This window comes from Rhopalosiphum maidis, chromosome 4, assembly GCF_003676215.2.
Source record: "Rhopalosiphum maidis isolate BTI-1 chromosome 4, ASM367621v3, whole genome shotgun sequence".
Lineage (NCBI taxonomy): Eukaryota > Metazoa > Arthropoda > Insecta > Hemiptera > Aphididae > Rhopalosiphum > Rhopalosiphum maidis.
This window is the reverse complement of record NC_040880.1, coordinates 7,849,488-7,870,084: the sequence shown is the minus strand read 5'-3', so window position 1 is coordinate 7,870,084 and position 20,597 is coordinate 7,849,488. Positions and strand designations below refer to the sequence as shown.

Here is a 20,597-nt window from a genome sequence, read left to right as displayed (position 1 = left end):
CAGGTTTTTAATCGATTTACCGGAAATTTTTCAGATGTTCCTCATAAAACACTATATATATATAATATATACTATACAGTATATTGTACGATTTTAGCTAGTTCAACTTTTTGTCAAGGATTTGCGTGCGTATGTTTGTTTACTTGTGAATGCTTATGTTTTCCGGTTTGCTGTTCCTACTGGCAAATAAAACCCACCTTTGCGGTGCTGTTCACCTCGAACCCCCAAACCTGGTTTACAGCCACAAGGTATCTGAATTGAAACCAGTGAATCCAAATAAATGTAATCATGTCTCAGAATTAAATATTTATATTCAGTTCTTCGTTAACCGTTCTTATCAATAGGTAGTGATCCAGTTAAACTATACAATTTGTTAATTTTATAACGCAGTTTTACTTTAAGGCTTTCATCCATTGACGGATGGTAAACGGATTGAAATACATTTGAAATCCATTGAAATCAACGTAACATCAAAGCCGAGTGAGTGAATAATAATTAATTTATCTATGGATGCATTTTTTCTTTCAAAAAAAGAAAGCTTTATATTTACTAAAATAATTATTATGTTTGATCATAGTTAATAATTTTTATTTATATTAACTAAATACAATTATAGTATTTAAAATATATAATATTTCTAAGCCTATATAAGCCCAAATTCATCATAGATTTATTTTAAAAGTAATTTATCTGTTATAAGTATAATTATTTTTCTGGATCTGATTAATTTTACAATCATTTTGTATGTGTCTGTATGGTTTTAAGACACTTTTTTTTTTATTGAACTGAAAAACATCAACAAAAAAGGTTATTAGTTTTTGATTTTAAATCAGAGTATGTACTAAAAAGTTGCTTATTTATTTAAAGTTAACAATTATAATAATATAATAATCTTAAATCTATATTAATGTTAAATAAATACAATACATAATATAGTATTATTATCAAACATCTATGTTTACTAAATTGTATTAAATAAGTCAGTTTTTCTTATGATGTTTATCATATTTCTGATTATTGGTGTCTGGTTCTAATACTTGGCCCATGTTTAGTGGTATATTATATTTTTTGAGATCATGAGATCATTAATTGATAATTAGATATAGAATAAATATATTGAGATTTATTCCCTGACACTTTTATTACAGCAAATGCTCAAATCTTCAACTTTAAGAGAGATTCCTCATAGAAAATTTGATCTAATATTAATTTTGGGCCAATAGTTGATATTTTCTAGCATATTTTAAATTAACAGAGTAACCCAAAAGAAGTTATTTTTTTATGTAATTTGTATTAAATTACTATTTTTTCTATATGACAATAAAAAATGCTTTTCTTGGTTAAAAAGCTTAAAAATTTAAAATAAGATCCTCCATAAATACTTAATGCTTACTGCAATTTAAAAATAAAAATAACTAGAAAAAACACAAACACAATGTTTGTTAATAAATATTTAAAGTGCAAATGATGATACAATTTCTCAAATTCACAAAAATAATAGAAATTAGTCTGTACCTAGTTAAAAATGTTTATACCAATAATATGAATAACTAAGATTAGAAAATTTATTATACAATTTCTTATACAATTTTTTTGCTGTGACCTAAAAGTACCCAAATTATATACATATACACGTGTGTTTTTTATATGCATTTAAAGTTTAAATGACAAAAAATTTGGATATTTAAACAATTATAACAGTTTTAATTATTTTATCGTAATTTGAAAAATTGTATTCGGAGAATTCAAATTTAAACATTTATCAGAGTTAGTAACTCGATCGAGAGATAGGTACACTTAACAACTACTATACACTATAAGGCATAGACACTTCCTCAATTTTTTTTTTAATTTGTATAATACAATATTTAAAAACTAATTTATTCTAAATAAGTAAGTCTTAAAAAAAATTACTATTTTTAAAATTCTTCTACTTGTTTTTTTTCTTATATCAAATATTATTCTTATTATGTCATGGTTACGAATTGCATATTAGTATATTACATTTAATAATAATAAAAAAAAAAAATAAGAAGAACTTGTTTATTATTTAATTTTTTTTTTATATAAGTATACTATTGTAATTTAATAAAAACTGTAATTATTGTAAACAAACATGTTTATTAGATAATTATAACAGTTGTTTTAAAAATTAAATTCGATGTAATGGAATTGTAAATTTAATGACTTAAAGTGGTTGAATATTTAGTTTTATAACAAACATCGAATCGTTATAAATTGTGTTTATAAATTCTGTACCATTTATTATGATATTCATCGTAATGTCGTACGATTACATATTATATGAAGTAATAATAAAGTATAAATACTTTTGAGTAAAACTATGGTGTGTTTGTGTAAAAAACAAGGGCGTTCGTTAATCGACCTTACTTCGATGACCGGTTCCTGGAACGGGTAGTTCTTACCATTGACAGGCTTTTGGCGGCAACCAGTTTATGACGGCAGTACATAAACATAATGTAGGTACTGGATATGGCATTGAACGTATGTGACAGGAATATTCAAGGATCATAATACTATAAAACCGACATATTAATCAAAAAATTAATATAGTTGATATAAATGTATATCAATTAGAAATTAGAATTTATCATTCCAAAATTTTTATGTATACAGCTAAAAATCTGTATTAAATGAATTCAACACTTACTTTTTTCATTTTATTGTTCTAGCAATAAACGATCATGGCGAACATAACTGACAGCCACTTCATTGTGGAAGCCAAAAATCAGTTTTTCAACTTATTGGAAAAAGAATTAGTATTCGGTTAGTATACCTACAGATATTTTTATAACCATGTATACTCTATATACTGTATATTGTATTTGTTATTTTGATTTGAAGTTGTCGAACGATGAGTAACATAAATTTAATATGGGGCATACCGCAAACATATGGTAGGGTTCGGTAGTGTATGTTTATTCTGAACTAGACCACGTTCAATTATTTATATATATATATGAATATTATATATTAGATGATCTAAGTGATATAAATGCTTAGGTTCGTTGACTTCAAGAGATTTACTTTTTTCAAAGACCTTTTAACATTGTTGTATAATTTTACTATTTTTAATGTCATATTATTAAGCAGAATACGTTTTGATAGAAAAAAATTAAATTTTAAATGCGTAATTAATAAGCTATATAAGTACTTACATTTGCATAAACGTAATAGAGTAGATACCCCGCAAAATTGTAATACACTTATCCACTTATTAATACTTAAAATACTTATAATAATAAATTAACTAATTACTCATTCAAAATTTTATTTTTATGTAACAAAGTATAACTACTAGCTTACGAAGTTAAAAATGAATGTTTGTAGAAATGAATAAAATATAATTGTGTAGATACAAAATGTTAGGTCGAACGCAACACTGTTTTGGAATGACAACGATTGAAACTTGTCTAATCCAAAACCTTACTTATATCTATGAACCAAGAAATATCGCTATTTTTCAAACAAGTGTTTAATATTAATTTTAATACAACCTAATCCCTATTTACTTATTCAATGACAACACCAGTTTAGTCTTGCACAAATTGTGCATTAAAATATATTAACAATTATTATAAACTATAAATCTATAAATTATAGACACCGAAGTCGATTCGTGGTTTTTAATGAAATCGCCGTTGCCAGTGTTTTCCATTGTAGCAGTCTATTTATTGTTCATTTTAAAAATCGGTCCAGATATGATGAAGAACCGTGAACCGTTCCGACTCAAACACATAATGTTAGTTTACAATCTTTTTCAAACAACTTATAATGCATTTATACTGTATTGGGTAAGTTAAATATTATAAATAAATCATTTAAAATAACATAAAGTTTTAAAAAGTTTCATCAGCAAGCACATCTCATCTATATAATCACGAATAATTGTATAATTGCCTTGTATCTATGAATCCAATAATTAACTCCAATTCCTTAATTCAGATTGATTTTGAATATTTTGTGACATTTTTCATTCATTATATTTTTATTGAATAACATCAACTATACAATTTATTAACAATAGAAAATAAAGTTCAAAACATTATTTTGAAAAATTCAATAAATTTCTAGCTGATATTCTTTTTTTTTTTGTATATTCAACGTGTAACCAATGACAATTTTAAAATAGTTGAAGGATGGCTTTACCATATTGCAATATGAAAAAAAAACATTTTTATAGAATTATGAACTGATGTTAAGCGTGATGAAACACGAAACATGGTGCCTAAATTATTATAAAAGAATTGTGTCAGAATATATAAAATATTCATTTTATTGGTAAAGATTAGAAATCACATAAAAATGTCAATTTAGAGTTAAATGTGATTTATTACATTTTCCCATAAGTAATATAATAACTTTTTTTTTAAATAGTCTATACATTTTCATATAAATTTATAATATTTGATTAAAGTATTTAAAAACAAAAACGCTGTTTAGAATAATATGATATTTTACCACTAACTTTATCTCAGTATTAATAGAAATACATTCATACCTATTATATTGTAAACCTTAAATTCTCATATGTCACGTGGAATAATATCTTCATAATCTTAGAATATGTGTACGATATTGTTTATATATTTATATTTAAGACTAATAAATATTTTTTTCAGCTTCTATACAGACTACGAAAATTACTATTGAACTTAAAAATAATATTTAATACATTAAATAAAATATTATATTTTATGTATGTGTTTTTTTAGATATTTTTTACACCTGGAGGATTGTCAAGCTTGTGGAATCATTCGTGTCATCCAATCGAAAGAAGCAAAAATACATTCTTATTATATGAGGTAAAAATAATTGTAAAGCTACTGTTTATTTCACCATGTGCTTGTTTTAAGCTAAATATTTTGTTTTTTAAATTAAATGACAGTTTAAATATGAATATTTTGTAACCAACACATTTAATTGTAATTAATAATATATTATTAACGTTAAAAAAAAATCGTTTTACTATTTCTTATATTTAACCGTAGTATTTTGTACTAATTTTAATAATTATGTAGTAGGCACGCAATTATTATATGTAAACCTCAAGTATAGAAATAATATGAAATAAACGTATTTTAATTTCCTCAAGTTAATTATTCCCTGTATGCCACCATGATCTTGATATTATGTTTATATTGTTGAATAATTTATGAAATTAAAAAAATTAGAATATTAAGTGTGATAATGTACACTATAAACAAAAATATTTTAATTTAAAATAATTATATTTTCTATTCATGTTATATTTTTATTTTTCAGTTGAATAAAGGTTCGTGGTACTTTTTCATCTCTAAAGTCATCGATTTGTTGGATACGGTGAGGATATGATCATTTTATCACAATATATTTATATATATAAATAAATAATAATTGTAATAATGAATTGTATAATACACATTTAGCCTAATAACGTGACAAATGCCATATTTATACATTTATATTAAACTAAACATTAAATATTTAATATTTTTTTATTATTCAAAGATTGGTTTTAAAAATATAAACTTTTACGTCAATAGTATTACAATTATTTTACTAATAAATATACAATCTATAAATAACAGACGAAAACTTTATTATCTTAGATGCATATAAATCGATTTTTAATTATATATTTGAAATGTTTATTTGTTTTACAGATATTTTTCGTTTTAAGAAAAAAACAGTCCCAAGTTACATTTTTACATGTATACCATCATTCAAACATGGTCATCACATGTTGGGCATATTTGAGGTTTATTAAAGGTAAAACTTCACAGTATTTTAAAATATCATTTCCATTAACTCAATACTTGTGTTTATCTCTTATAATAACTTCCAGCTAGAATAAATAAAACCCATAGACAATAATATGGCAATGACTAAGTGTTTTAGATTTTAGGCATACTCTTGATAGTGTTAGTAAAAAAGAATTAATCAAAACGTATTTATCATTAGAATAATAAAATAAAAATATTTTACTACCGTGAAGTTAAAATATGATAATTTTCGAAAACGTCAATAAAGTGAGACTAATCGTTGGTAGTTGAAAAAAAAACTTACAAGATATATTTAGGCCAAGTAGTACTTATTACATTAACGTAAAGTCATATTTTTAATTTATTTTTAATTCATATAGAATTACTAATTTTCAAAAATCTAATCACTTTAGGAAATTGGACGCAATTTTAAAATGTCTTAAATAAATATTTAGCCTCTCACGTGAAGCATAGTAGAAATAAGTTCATAAAGATACTTTGGAAGCATCTTAAACTCTTGAATTCATTATATTTAATTGATTAGAATGATTTAGAATTAAATCAATTGTTACAACATTAAATGAATTAATTATTTCAGTTCAATTACGTTGTTTTATTAGAATGTACTAATAATATGTACACTGCCTGTATTACCAGACATCGCCCGGATGGTGAATTTAAGTTAATAAAAAATATTATTTAAAAATGTTGTGGTCAAAAACCAACAGATAGCGCCACGGATGTATTTCATCACTTAATTTCATGAGACAGAATTCACTGAATTAAATACTATGCTTAAAAAAAAAGGTGTGTTTTATATATTTGAAAATAACGCATGAAAATTGGTTAAGTAATATTTATTTTTTACCATACCTACTTATTAAATGTGATAACTCTTTTATCAATACATTTTTTTTTTAAATAGTCACAATATGACTCAAGCATTTAATTTTTATTCTGTTTTTATCTTTGTAATTTTGTTTTTTAGTGTACCAATGTGAAAAACAGAGATCATAAAATAATAAAACTTCAGAATATATCATCTCAATATAAAAAGCATTTATAATACCTACCAAATAACATTAATATTGCTAATTAATATTCTTATTAAACATTTTAATAATATTTAATGTACATACTTATAAACAATTACTAATTAGCAATTATTTTAATTTAAGGTATCTACTAACTGAATTGTATCAAGTTAAATATACTTAATCAATAAATAATTAGTGAACGATAAATTAAAATAACAATGACACGACTATACATATAATAGTATTACTTAATAAAGTTAAATAGATGGAACTAAATGCATAGGTACTTGAACGTGTTAAGTTTAAATCTACTCATTTCAAAATCAATCTAAAATGATTAAAATTCTTTATTTTATTCGGAATCTAACAATTATTATTATTTTTAGGCGAACAAGCAACATTACCCGGAGGAATCAATTCGTTTATCCACACTATCATGTACTTTTATTATTTCCTCGCTGCCTTAGGCCCACAAATGCAACCGTATTTATGGTGGAAGAGATATTTGACTAGAATGCAAATTGTAAGTATATGATAAACTGATAAACCATTCAAATATGCATAAAATTATACCATCATAGTTACTAATTACATTTCTAATTGTATTTTCAGATTCAATTTGTAGTTGTTTTACTCTGGTATATAGGACTAGTCTGTTTTAATTGCGAATATCCGAAAATTTACATTTATTACATGTTTGCAAATGTAACTCTCTTCCTATACTTATTCTCGTTGTTTTACAAAAAAACGTACACCAAAAGCCCGAAAACTGTGAAATCGAATTAAATATTAAAAAAAAATACATAATTATTGCAATAGACGGCCAGTATGGATCTATAATATCTATGCACGAGAGAGTGATATGTGTAGTTTTCTATTTTTACAAAACATTACATGTAAATATGTTTAGTGTTTGAAATTTAGTTGCTGTAAATAAGTATTATTTATTAATTTATGACGTATATCAAAAATAAGATGTATACTACATCAATAAGTGTAAAAGAGTAAATTATTAAATTATTTTAAATACATTATTACCTATACTGTTTTTTTTTTATGATTTTAGTCTTCAAGGTTATAATTAATAATATAATTTATTTATTTTCAATATTGTTCAATGTTTACATGAAATAACTAATATAATGCGTAATACGTGTCAAGTTTAAGACATGCTATTTTGCAATGAACTAATGAACACTTGTTTAAATTATTTAATTTTAATATAAAAGTTATGTGACTTAGAAAATTATACCTATAAATATATAATATTGATAAACGTTTCATATGTAAATAATTGATTTGTAATCACGGGTGAGTGACAATCGAGTTGTCCTGGTTCTTCAAAACAGAAAATATATATTGTAACATTCGTTATATACGCTACATATTATATAATAAACACACACTTTAGGATAAACTAATACAAAATAAACACACTTAACACTTTTCGACATGTCTGTGTTATTAATTAATATATTAAAATGATACATGGCAGATAATTCGACAATAACAATCAACGAACTCACTAATACACTTATTAACAGCCGTCTTCCAACACAGTAAAGTACTATATTAAATATAATAATTATTACACATTTAAAAATCAAACGTGTCTTATTATTTATAAAAAAAAAACCACATACACAGTGCTCTAACCCCCAGCTACGAAAATTTTAACCATAAGAAATAAGAAACCTTCTCTGGTTAACTAATATCGTAATATTAAGGTTCCCCCGACCACGTTACAAAACTTTACTCAAAAGCCAAAATCTTAAATTACTACTAGATAACTGGTTTATAAGCATTCATGAGTAGACATTTGGAACTTCCATTTCAACGCCCTTCGCTCCCAAATATGTGAGGTCGACCTCCCTCAATAGGCTCTAGCTGCTTCCACCACTTCTATTTTTGAAATTATTTTACATGATTTTAATTGATGAATAATTATTTGTATTAGCTATTGCGTGGTCCGATTTAATAAGCATCTTCATTATCATAAGAAATTAATTTTATGTTTTTTTTTTTTTTATATATTAAATAAATTAAGTTTAAATTTAAAAAATAAACCGCTTAAGTATTAGTTATTAAAATGTTATGAATTTTCAACAGTACAATTGTATAATTTATATACTTCTGTAATTTTAGCGAATTTCATATAAATTTGAACTTAAACGTTTAAAAAAATTGTGTGTATGTATGTTTGATATTTTTAAATTGTGTGAAAACAAATTTATGAGGAACCTTATATTAAATATTCAACCTGTTTTACTTTCAAAAAATGCTATCATACATAAAAATAAGAATATTCAAATGTCTACGTATAAATAGTACGGATAGAGCCAACATATATTTTGAAAACTATATCATGTCTAAAAAATCCTGATATAAATATTTGAACAAAAAAAGTTTAGTCTTATTAAAAAAATAAATAAAAAATAATTTAGTTGATGACCGCAGGTTATTATATGTAAAAATTCCCGTTTTCATTAATGCTTTTTTATTTGTTTTTCCCTTTACTAAGAATAGTACGGAGAATTTGTACTTTTAGCCTCACGTTATAGAAGTTTAAAAAATTAAAACATTTTTACTGATCCAAAAGGTCATAACAGATACAACAATAGAATGAGAAAAAAATGATATAAAACAGACATTATAAAACAACTACATTCATTACTCGCCCAGAATATAAAATGTTTTATTAAACTTTGAAAATAAATATTTCACTTGGCAATAGTAGTATAAATTGTTGAACTATGTCTTATTTAATTGTTTTATAAATAAATTATAATTCTGTTTAATAATATATTATGTTAATACAAAATATAATAGAATTATTAACATTAGAGTATCAACTATCAAGTGCCACTGTTAATTTTTGCATCACAATTTATACACTTATGATATCCAATGATTATTACTGCTGTTGTTTTATTTTTTCTGTCAAAAAGTTTTATTATATTAATAATAGTATTATTAACGTTTAACGTCGTCAGTATGTTATTTAAAACATATTGTAAATCATCAATTAAAATAATCAACCTTTTTTTGTGTGTGTGAAAACATTTAAAACCGCGTCGAAACAAAAAAAAAAATATCAATCTCCCTTCTCAAATTACTGTGGTCAACAATCTGATAATTCAAGAATACAATCGTATTAATGTTATAATAGTTACCAATATTTTATCGTATAGCTAAAAAAAAATGTCATCTTTAAATAAATAATTATATTAACTTAAATAATATATTAAAGTAAATGAACCTAAAGTATGTTTAAAAAAAAAAAATCTATAAGTTCAATGCTGAAAACCAATAGTATTATTATACCCATTAGGCTAGAGAATAAAATAAGAAGTACTTAATACTTTTTTTCATACTTACACTGAACGTTTAATTTACAATACCAGTTGAAGCATTGGAATATGACCATTATTATCTTTGCAGCAGACAATAAATGTTTTATTTTTTTTTTTTACTGACAATAATTTGGGAATGGTTCTGTTACGCATGTAGTGTAAAAGACCAAAGTGCGAGAACTCCCTTCTACGTGGCGGTAAGAAAACTTATTATTCAAATGAGATTAAGATAGATCGTGGTCGTACTAATACGTTTTATGTATCATATCAAATACTAACTTATAAGTTATAACTGATAGGTTGCGGTTATTGCCGTGCTGTTCTGTGGATTACCAAAACATAGATCGACAAGAGCGTTTTCAAAGGCAAAATGTATTAATATACATAATTCCACAATTTTACTTGATTAAAATATATGTGTAGGTAACTCGTTTTTTATTTCTGAAATAATTTTTTTCCTTCAAAAATAACATTAGTCGAATAGTCGATTATGAAACATGATGGAACATAATAATATAGGTAATGTTACATACAACTGAAGAGAAAAGACAATGAAGGCTTGCGATGAACCGTGAACTACCAAACTACAAGCTCTCAAATCTTCAGAAATATCTGTGGAACGTCAACTTTTAAAAGATGAGTAAGGTAATAAGAATATATTATTATTGATTAACCGAAACAAAAATATATTTATTAGGTGACAATTTGAAACACTGAGAAAAAGAGATATAATTATATAATTACTATCAACATTTGGAGGGCTGTGTAGTTCATTCAAACGTAATATTTGAATATATGGATAGTTAGTGGAGTTACCATTGGTATTTTATATTTCTGAACTCTTTAGAATGAACAAATGTCTGTACCGAAAAAATTAGTACAGATAAAATAGTACAAAATAGTTAAAGATAATTTTAGTAAAATATTTGTCAGTCATTACTCATTGTCAACATATCAGCCATTTACTTAATACTTTCTATCTAATGTAAGTGATCTAATAATTGGATTATATGTGTATAAGAAATAACGAAAAATTATTAATATTATAATTATTATTTTTTTTTTTTTTTTTTACTAAGAATAAATGCTTCGATTTCAAAGTTATATGTCTACAATTATATTTGTATTGTCATTTTAATAGTGATTATTTGCTTAACTATGCATAATTAGAAAATTTAATTTTTCTTAAAATAAACAAAGAAATAACTGTTCTTTATTTGTTTTAAAACAGTAAATATGACATTTTTAAGATTTAACCTCGTATTCGATTCACTTTTTTGGTCTTGTAATTACTTAAAATAAATAAGTTATCTTGATAATGTCCAATACAAGTTTTTAAGAAAAGAATTTCTTATGTATCTAATACATATATATCACTAGAGATATCGTTAATGCTATTTAAAACTTCTTGAGCTTATATTCACCAAGTACAAGATGTAAATTAACAGATATTATATTATACCATAAAATAACATGATACAAACTCAACAAGATTTTATCGAAACGAAATATCAATAAGTAGCAAAAAAAGAATAATGAGTCTCAAATTTTTTTTGTTAAAATAATCTACCTCAGAATATTTTAACATTTTCACATTAATTAAATGTAATATAAAGAAAATATTATTATAATATATTAATGTTATGTTGTCTATAGGCTATATAAAAAAAAAATACCTCTTAAATTTATTCATAATTCATTAAAGTAAATTAACATAATAAGCTGCATAGATAGGACGCACCTGTATAGTTGCGCATTACACAATTTTAGGTACCTTTGATCCTATATCATGTTGTATTTAACGCCGCAGAAATATTTTCTAACGCAAATACAATAAAATAGTAATCAATATCATTGTATTATTATATACTTTTTTTTTATTTTATTTATAATAACCACAATTTATTAAATAAATCTTTGAACAAAATCTACAATTTTTTATTTGTTTTAATGCCAACTAGCATAAAGCGTGCTCAATGAGTATAACATAACATATCATTCATAAATCACATATTACATGCTGTATAGTACTAAGTTAAGTTTATATTGTGTGTACTGTGTACTGTGTAACCAAAATAAGGTATAAATTCTATCGGCAGAGCTTACATGTTACGCGATACCTGGAAAATTAGCTTGGTACGATAATTATTGATAATATTATTGCCTACTTTCATCATAACTACAAATAAAATTACTAATTTCTTCGAATCAAGGCTGTAGATATGAATATATTATTTACAACCATGATCATGAAGTCATTGATTATGATTTTCAATTACAATGTGTTGAATTAACGTTTAATGAAAAGTAATGTAAAAAAAGCATGACATGCGCCGCCCCCTCCCCCCCCCCCAAAAAAAATGTATTTGTTTCCACCAGCTATCGTTTAAACCAAAACTCACAAATTCATAAAATATGTGTTAACACGTGCACTGAGTACCAGGAGGATTGGTCAATAGAATTCTTATAATGCTATATAATAATTTCAAAAGATAAATATATATTACATGGTATGATTATATAAAAATTATGCCCAAACATTATACAGAAACAAATTTAATCATTAAAAATATCTGCAGCCGCGCGGAAAGCGTAGCACATGGACTTTATGTCAGGATGTCCGTGTCCACAAAAAAAAAACCGTCGATGGCGCCTGAACTTTCTAGTCCCTAAAATAACCACAAAAGTACGTTTTGTATGTTGCGCGTATTGCCAACGCCAAAAAGAATCCGACAGGTATAAAATAACAATATGCAAGAGTGGGCGAGTCAACGGAGAGTTGCGACATTGTTAATCACTGCACTATATTTAGTCGCCCGAGTCGGCTATGCAGCTTCCAAATAAAGTCGGGTCCACATAGGAAGACGACTGATAGCTCTGGACCATGGACAGTTCAACACAATTACCATTTATATTAGATACTTCAAAATGTAAGTTACATCATGATGTTTTATCGCCACAACACTCATCAACGCCATCTTAATTTAACGATTTATGTACATAAAAATAATATTAAAAGTCGTTTTTGGGGGAAGACGTTGACGCGTTGTCGTAGACTTCCTGATGGTTGCCGTGTCAAATTTATCCAATATACCGCCACATCTATTTGAACTGTCAATATTTGACATAATTTGTCACGAATAGCCAAACTTTATTAAACTCTGCCCAGTGGGCCTAACCGATTAGACGCGGTTAAGTGTAAAGCAGCTATCCGTTAGTCTATCCGAGTGCAGTGGCCTGCTAGTACACATTTCCGGTTTCTTGAACTTTTTTTCAATTTGATAGCTATAGTATGGGTGATGCTGAGGTCATGCCAGCCAGCTCCCGCTGCAATTGTACTTTACGTGCTCGGTTACGCTAACAGATGTCTGTGTGGCCGGTCGATGGCTCCCCAGAACTTCCAGGTTTTATGATTTTCACCGTCACATCGACCAGCGGTCGTTTCATTGATCTTACGCCCAACAGTTCCGTTTTGGTTTCGTTTACCATCAACCGTATTATTATAATCGTCATGATGAAGTTGGCACAGATACGTGCAGTGTATAATTCAACAAAATGTAACTATATTATTATGCTGCCAACTTATTATGATATGACCATATGTCATCAATTTAGTTTGTTCGTCTTAACAGGCGTAGGCGTAGGCTTTGAGCCCACTTCATTGATTAAACACGCAGTATTATTCATCCATCATTATAGATTTAGTTTGGTTTTTGCAATTCGGTTACTGCATAATTATGATAATGTATTAAAGAGTTGAACATTATCAATTTCTATTTTGAAACGATTTGTTTTTATTTTATAATACCAATAAACGTTTTAATGTGTTATATTATTACATAACAAACAATTATTTCAAAATATTAATACTTTTTAATTGACTATATTCATATTTTAAGTTTTGGAGGTCATAATATAAATTCATAATAATCTTTCGTTTTTAACAGTAACTTTGCGACTTTCTCATGATGCAGCTTATTTTTTTTATTTTCTTGCTATAAATTATCTTTTTCCGTTTTTTTATATTTAAAATTAAAATTAATAGCTACCTAGTTTCGTTTTTTGAAATCAAAAATGCTATATGTATTACAATCATATTGATTCAAATATAGTACTTTCAATAAATACACGTTTGTAGTAAATTTATTTATGATGAAGTATATTTACTTATTATTAGTCTATTACAGTTATTAATGAATATATTATACAGGAAATAACGACCTTAAAAATAATAAAATGGGTGTGATTATTAAAATTTCCGATAAGATTTAAGAATCCCGAAATACCCACAGTATTCTTTGGTTTGTTCCTGATAATACAACACTCACATGAAGTATTTACAAAATATTTTATTATATTAATTAAAAATTAAAATATTTAAGCTAACCTACAAAAGAAAACATTTATACAATAGAAAAAAACGTTGAATGTTACCTAATATTTCGAGTAACTACAATTACGTCAAATTATCAAAATATATATTTAAAATTTTTAAAAATATAAAATAAAATTAATGTGATTCTAAATAATAATTATTATTGAATAATTGTATAGTTTTTAAATACAAATTAAGCTATGTTTATTTGTTACATAACAATATATTATAAATATTATTTTATATACACTTTCTACAAACAATTTATCAAAATCAAAATGTAATAATATATATATTTGATCATGTCTACATCATTAATATTATGCTATATCGATCTTTTATCTGTGCCTAGATAAATATTATTCAATTACTTCTTATGTTTATTTAAATAATACTGTTCAGTTTTCAGCATCCACTGTAACTAAACATACTCTTTTCTATACTATACGTTCTTTACTTTCACAAGATTATTTTAGCATTTCCCAAAAAACCATAATACACAAATATTTTATAACGAACACATTTTTCCTAGTCGTATGATAATAATAACTGATGTTTACCGTAATATATTAAATAGTAGAGCCGCGTTTTTATTGACACTCTAACTCCTCACAAAGCCTTTGGCGCATACATATTACATATACATAACTACATCATATCAATCTTATTTTATTATTAGACAGCCTATATATGAAAAGCAGTCTTGAGTTGCCTCACCCGCGACCTAGTTAATAACTTGATTCCAGGGAGGACATGCTCATACAGTCATACCTTGTCCAGTTTTCTCCCGCCACGAGTGCCCTTGGACTCAACACAATATTATTGAATGTAAAATCTTTCATATTTTTAAAGCCGTGGAATATCATATAATGACGAATTCTGTTTTAATTATTAAAAAATATTATTTTCATTTTCATTTGTTTTTATATAGCTGACAATGTATTGAGTTATGGTATTGTGTGTGCATGCATTTTAACCTATATAACACGCTCAACCACAAAGGAAAGTAATACGTTTGTAGGATCACGTATTATTAATTATTATATCATTCTAATTATAATTTATAATATGTATTGGAATTATATTTTATTTTAATTTGACAGTTATAACTAGATTTTATACTTTATTACTTTCTTTATTAGTACATTAACACCTACCCAAATTTAGTAAAGAATCAATATAGTTGATACATAATTACTAGAATAAACATATCGTTAGCTTAAGTTTTTATTATTATTCTAAATTTTTGATTTATAAAATCATAAGTAGCTCCATTATATTAAATTAAATTATTATTCATCACATTTTTTTCTGATATTTAGTAAATTGTATTCGTCGTATTTCACCTTCAATCGGATTGATCTTTATTGTTTGTATGTTATCTCAATTCCCGATAATCTGCCGTAATTTTTTTTAAAGAATTATTATATCTTATTTGATTTATATCAATAATAATATTTTATAGGAATGAAACATATTCAAAAATAATATTATGCACTTTTATATTGATCGAATCTTTTTTTTTAGAAAGTCTAATGAATTGGACAACGTATACAATGTCAGTAACTGCCTACTGCAGTGTACTCTTTACACGGAAATGAATTTATAATCGTGATTATTTGACGAAGATCTACATTAACTTAATTTGTAGTACTTACGTAATCTTAAAGATGATTCGCATACAATATATCGTATCGGTTTACATAATAATATTTAAGGCAGTATTAATTTCTATCTTTCATTCCTGGAGAATACCACGGCTTTATATTATACAGTACTGATAATATTGCACGACCCATCCATTACATTATTATAAATTATTTTTCCTCTTTAAAACAACAGTCATATTTATTGTATAATATTATAATATACAGATCAAATATAAAATATATCTATAATATATAATTATTATATTGCAGTACATAGTATGATGAATAATGATATGGAATATAATAAATTATTATATTTGTGAATACCTACGGTACGATGCAGTGCCATCGATAACTGACAATTATTAAAATATTCTGTAAAATAAAACATTTTACTAATTAATTTATTATTACTGATGGATAAAAATTATATCGTGCAATTTTATAATTTAACTTAAATAAAATTATATAATACTAGGTAACAACTAACATATATGATGTAAAAAGTAGATGTATAAAATATAAATAAAGTGAGAAATATAATTTGAATAGTACTTAAAGCTAAAAATAAATTGTACTTAAAAACTTAAAGGAACATAAAAAAAATAAATAAATATAAACAGAAATTCGGTTCGCTAATAAAATAACCACTGGGAAAAAAGCGCGGGTCATCTTTTGGGCATCATCTGTTTACCTGTACTAAAATATCATAATATATCGTTTACCCATCAGCGACCGAGTGTGTTTCTACTAAAAATGTACATTTTTTTTAACCAATACCCGTTTTCACAATAAATGTACCTTTCCCTATTTCACCATTACTCGTTTTCACCAAATGAGATATTGACCGGGTTTCCAACAAAACAATTATTTGTATGCTATTAAAATCTGTAATACTCAGTGTTTATTTAAAATATTATAAAATATTGATAAACAATTTAATAAACTTTAGTAAAATATTTTTTACAGCAATAATAACTCTGTACCGGTACCAAATTCAAGAGTTTAATAAGTGCCTATCTATCAACATATTTGTTTTCATTATATGCATATAATACAAATTTTCGTTCTATAATATTATAGTTTTTATTTAAAAATATATTTTTTGAAAACCTATAAAAAAGTGCCTACAAGCTAAAATTTATATTTAAAAAATATAATTTACTTATATAACTATGTACATGTTTTATTTTATTCTTAATTTCACGTTACATAATTATTAATATTATATATTTAAAAAAAAAAACTATTATTTACTCTTTAACATTTTTTATTTTCTATATTATGTTGTAATCGATTAACTCATGATTTCGGTCCCAGTACAATGTTATAATTATTGCTTAATTACATATACATATATAATATAATTATGTAAAAATTGTAATAATACACTATTTTTCAACACCATGTGCCCAATCTTTTAAATAAATTGAATTACTGTATTACAATTTTTGAGTATGTTCATTTCCACCAATTTTAAAAAATGTTTGAATCCTGTTTCCGCCAATCTACCTGCTAAAATTATGGGCAATGGGCATGCATGATATAAAGCAATTGTAAATCGTTTCATTTGCACTTAAATCAATTGATTTAAAAACCTCACCCAACTAAATGTATATTTTTAAAAAAATTAGTTAAAAATGTGCAGACGGACACTCACATTAAAATAAATACCACCAATTCCAAAATACACCAGAAAACTTTGATAACCAAATTGTACATTGTTAAACTATGCTAGGACTAGTAAGGCTATAACTGATTTAAAAAAAAAAATAATATCGCATTACACATATGTAAAAAGTGTTGTACTTAATGATTAGTGATGGGTCGAACCCTGATTTTTTAAATCAAACCAAACTTGAACCGAACTTTAAATTATTTTTTCGAACTCGAACCGAACCGAACTTTCATATTTTCTACCGAACCAAACCGAACCGAATCGAACCTAGAATCATTTTAAGTCAAACTCGAACTCGAACTTAACACTTTTTATCATTATTATTATAAATGGTACATAACGTGCCGGTTACAGCTTATAAATTTCTATCACTAATAGTTGAATTACTTCTAAATAATGATTATCAATTTTTATTTTTTAAAAATAACTTTTGATGAATTGTACAAATATTTGGTCTTTGAACTATCGTGGCCAGTAAATCTAGTTCGAAAAATATTTTCAAGTTCGATTTTCGAACAGTAAAATATGTTTGATAGTTTGGTTCGAATTTTTTTCATGTCGAGTTTAAATTTTGAACCAAACCGAACATTAAGGGTTCGGTTCGGTTCGGCTCGAGATTCGAATAGTTCGACCCATCACTAGATTAAATTATATACATTCTTTAAAAAATAACTTTTTAATTATTTTTAATATTATTTTAATAGAAAATATAAGACAATATTATGTATTTATGAATAATTAAATAATTAAATTTGATTTATAATTATATTCATAGGAATTATGACTAAATATTATAATATTATGAAACCTGTAGTGACTTTATTAGTTTATTATTATTATTTATATGGGAACTACGAAGAATAAACATATTATTAAAAATGTCAAAATATTAGGCGTTACACATATTATTGTGTTATACGTATTACGTATATTATATGAATAATATTCCAAAAATATAAAATATAAAATATACATTATTAGAATAATTTTACCATAGCAGGTAAATTGGTGAAAACCTTTTTTTTTAAATTGATGGAAAAAGTCATTTCAAATTTTGAAAGAAACGGGTAGGTAATTTCCCAATTTTTAATAGTATAAATTTTTTTAGTAGAAACTTGTTAAATATCCACTTTATGATAGAAACGAGTATAAAGGGAAAGGTAAACTTTTAATGGAAACAAAAGGTACCACCTGGACCAATAATTATCGTTTGCGCATAGTCTGTTTATCCTTCTTAAGATCTCATACATCGTTTGCGCATCAAGTTCCATTCACAATAGTAAGGTATAAAAAATATTAAAAAGAAAATAAGTTGTACATTACAACTTTTAATAATTATAAATTCAACAATATTGGTATTATTTCCATAACATAATAGGAATACAACATAAAAACAAATTGTATTATTCAATTAAATTTTAAACGGTAATTATAATTTTAATACATGTAGGTACAAATTGCGGAAAAATCTATCAGTTGGCTTAGGTTATAAACTTATAAATTATTCTTACACTGCAGTTATTTTATCTTTTTGTAATCTACTTTTATATTTTTAAACATATTTACTCAATATTTAAAATTGAATATTACGAAAATTACTAAGTCAGAAAAAAATTTAAGATTTTTTGAGCTGAAAGTTGGTAAACAACTTGAGCTTTTGGTTACTCCTAATCTCTTCTAATTATATTGTTAAATATACTTATGTGCAAATTATGTACGATAATTTGCTGTAAGGTAAAAATACGATACACAAATTATGCATAACCAAAAGATCAAATGATATACAACTTACTGTATTAAAAATAAAAATACATTTGAAATGAATAATACCAACACTTAAAGGAAAAATAAATGAAAACTGTTATTATAAATATTATAGTACACAAAACAGATTATTTTTCCGCAGAAATTACCTTTATTTACACCAATTGTTGTAAGTAATTCGGGTGAGTCAATAATACCATTTAATAAATTGTACAAACACATGGACATTGGAAACTTTCCTACTTTTATAATGAAATTCCTGATTGAGGAACTCGTAAGTTGTATGAATCTTCGAAAATTGGAAAATTAAGTTGAAAATAAATTATTTTGAGAAATGTATTTTGAAAAATTTTTCAATATTTTCAATATAAGTAGTATAATTCACAGGTAGTCTGATCATTGATCCAAACTCTAGGTTAGATCTAGCAAGAGAAAATTATTACATGCATTCAAAGTCTTAGTATTTTTTTAAATTTATTAGATTTATTTTTATGACATTCTTAATTAAAAATGTAATTATTGTGTATAAATTAGTAAAATACATATTATTATGCTCAAATAAGATATCTAAATTGATAAATCTTTACATAAATAACTGTTAAACCCATAATAGTATTGAATTATCAATATTGTAACAATTAAATGAATTCTAAACGATTAAAAGTTATAAGTGACATTTAGTGGTAAGTAATTTTCATAACTCCATCCAACTAATTTATCTGGATTTGAATGTAATTGAATTTTATCCAAATGAGTTTCAATATTTTCAATATTTTAATATTTTAGTATCCTTAGCAACCTTAATAATAATCAAACTATGGTATCAAAAATGTTAGGTAAATCATTAATTATTAATATAATTAATGATAGGGGGCATATATTATATGATCATTTCGGTGCACCTGAACATTAAAATTTAAAACACAGTATAACAATTTTACAACTTATGTGCGACTGCTTTAGGTACGTTCTATAG

At 25.1% G+C, this 20,597-nt stretch overlaps 1 protein-coding gene across 1 annotated transcript; it reads left to right on the top strand.

Moving 5' to 3' along the window:
- Positions 1–304: 304 nt before the first annotated feature.
- Positions 305–8,253, top strand: LOC113548559 (elongation of very long chain fatty acids protein AAEL008004-like). The gene is made up of 8 exons (XM_026949506.1): positions 305–480; positions 2,694–2,787; positions 3,625–3,815; positions 4,737–4,826; positions 5,287–5,343; positions 5,667–5,772; positions 7,189–7,325; positions 7,415–8,253. Exons 2-8 carry the CDS (start codon positions 2,706–2,708, stop codon positions 7,586–7,588), a joined length of 837 nt encoding a protein of 278 aa, XP_026805307.1. The 5' UTR covers positions 305–480; positions 2,694–2,705; the 3' UTR covers positions 7,589–8,253.
- Positions 8,254–20,597: the final 12,344 nt, after the last annotated feature.

Coding starts and splice junctions, on each gene's coding strand:
- LOC113548559 (XM_026949506.1), top strand. CDS start 2,706: ATGGCGAACATAACTGACAGCCACTTCATTGTGGAAGCCAAAAATCAG. Junction 2,788..3,624: donor GGAAAAAGAATTAGTATTCG/GTTAGTATACCT, acceptor TATAAATTATAG/ACACCGAAGTCGATTCGTGG. Junction 5,344..5,666: donor TCATCGATTTGTTGGATACG/GTGAGGATATGA, acceptor TTTGTTTTACAG/ATATTTTTCGTTTTAAGAAA.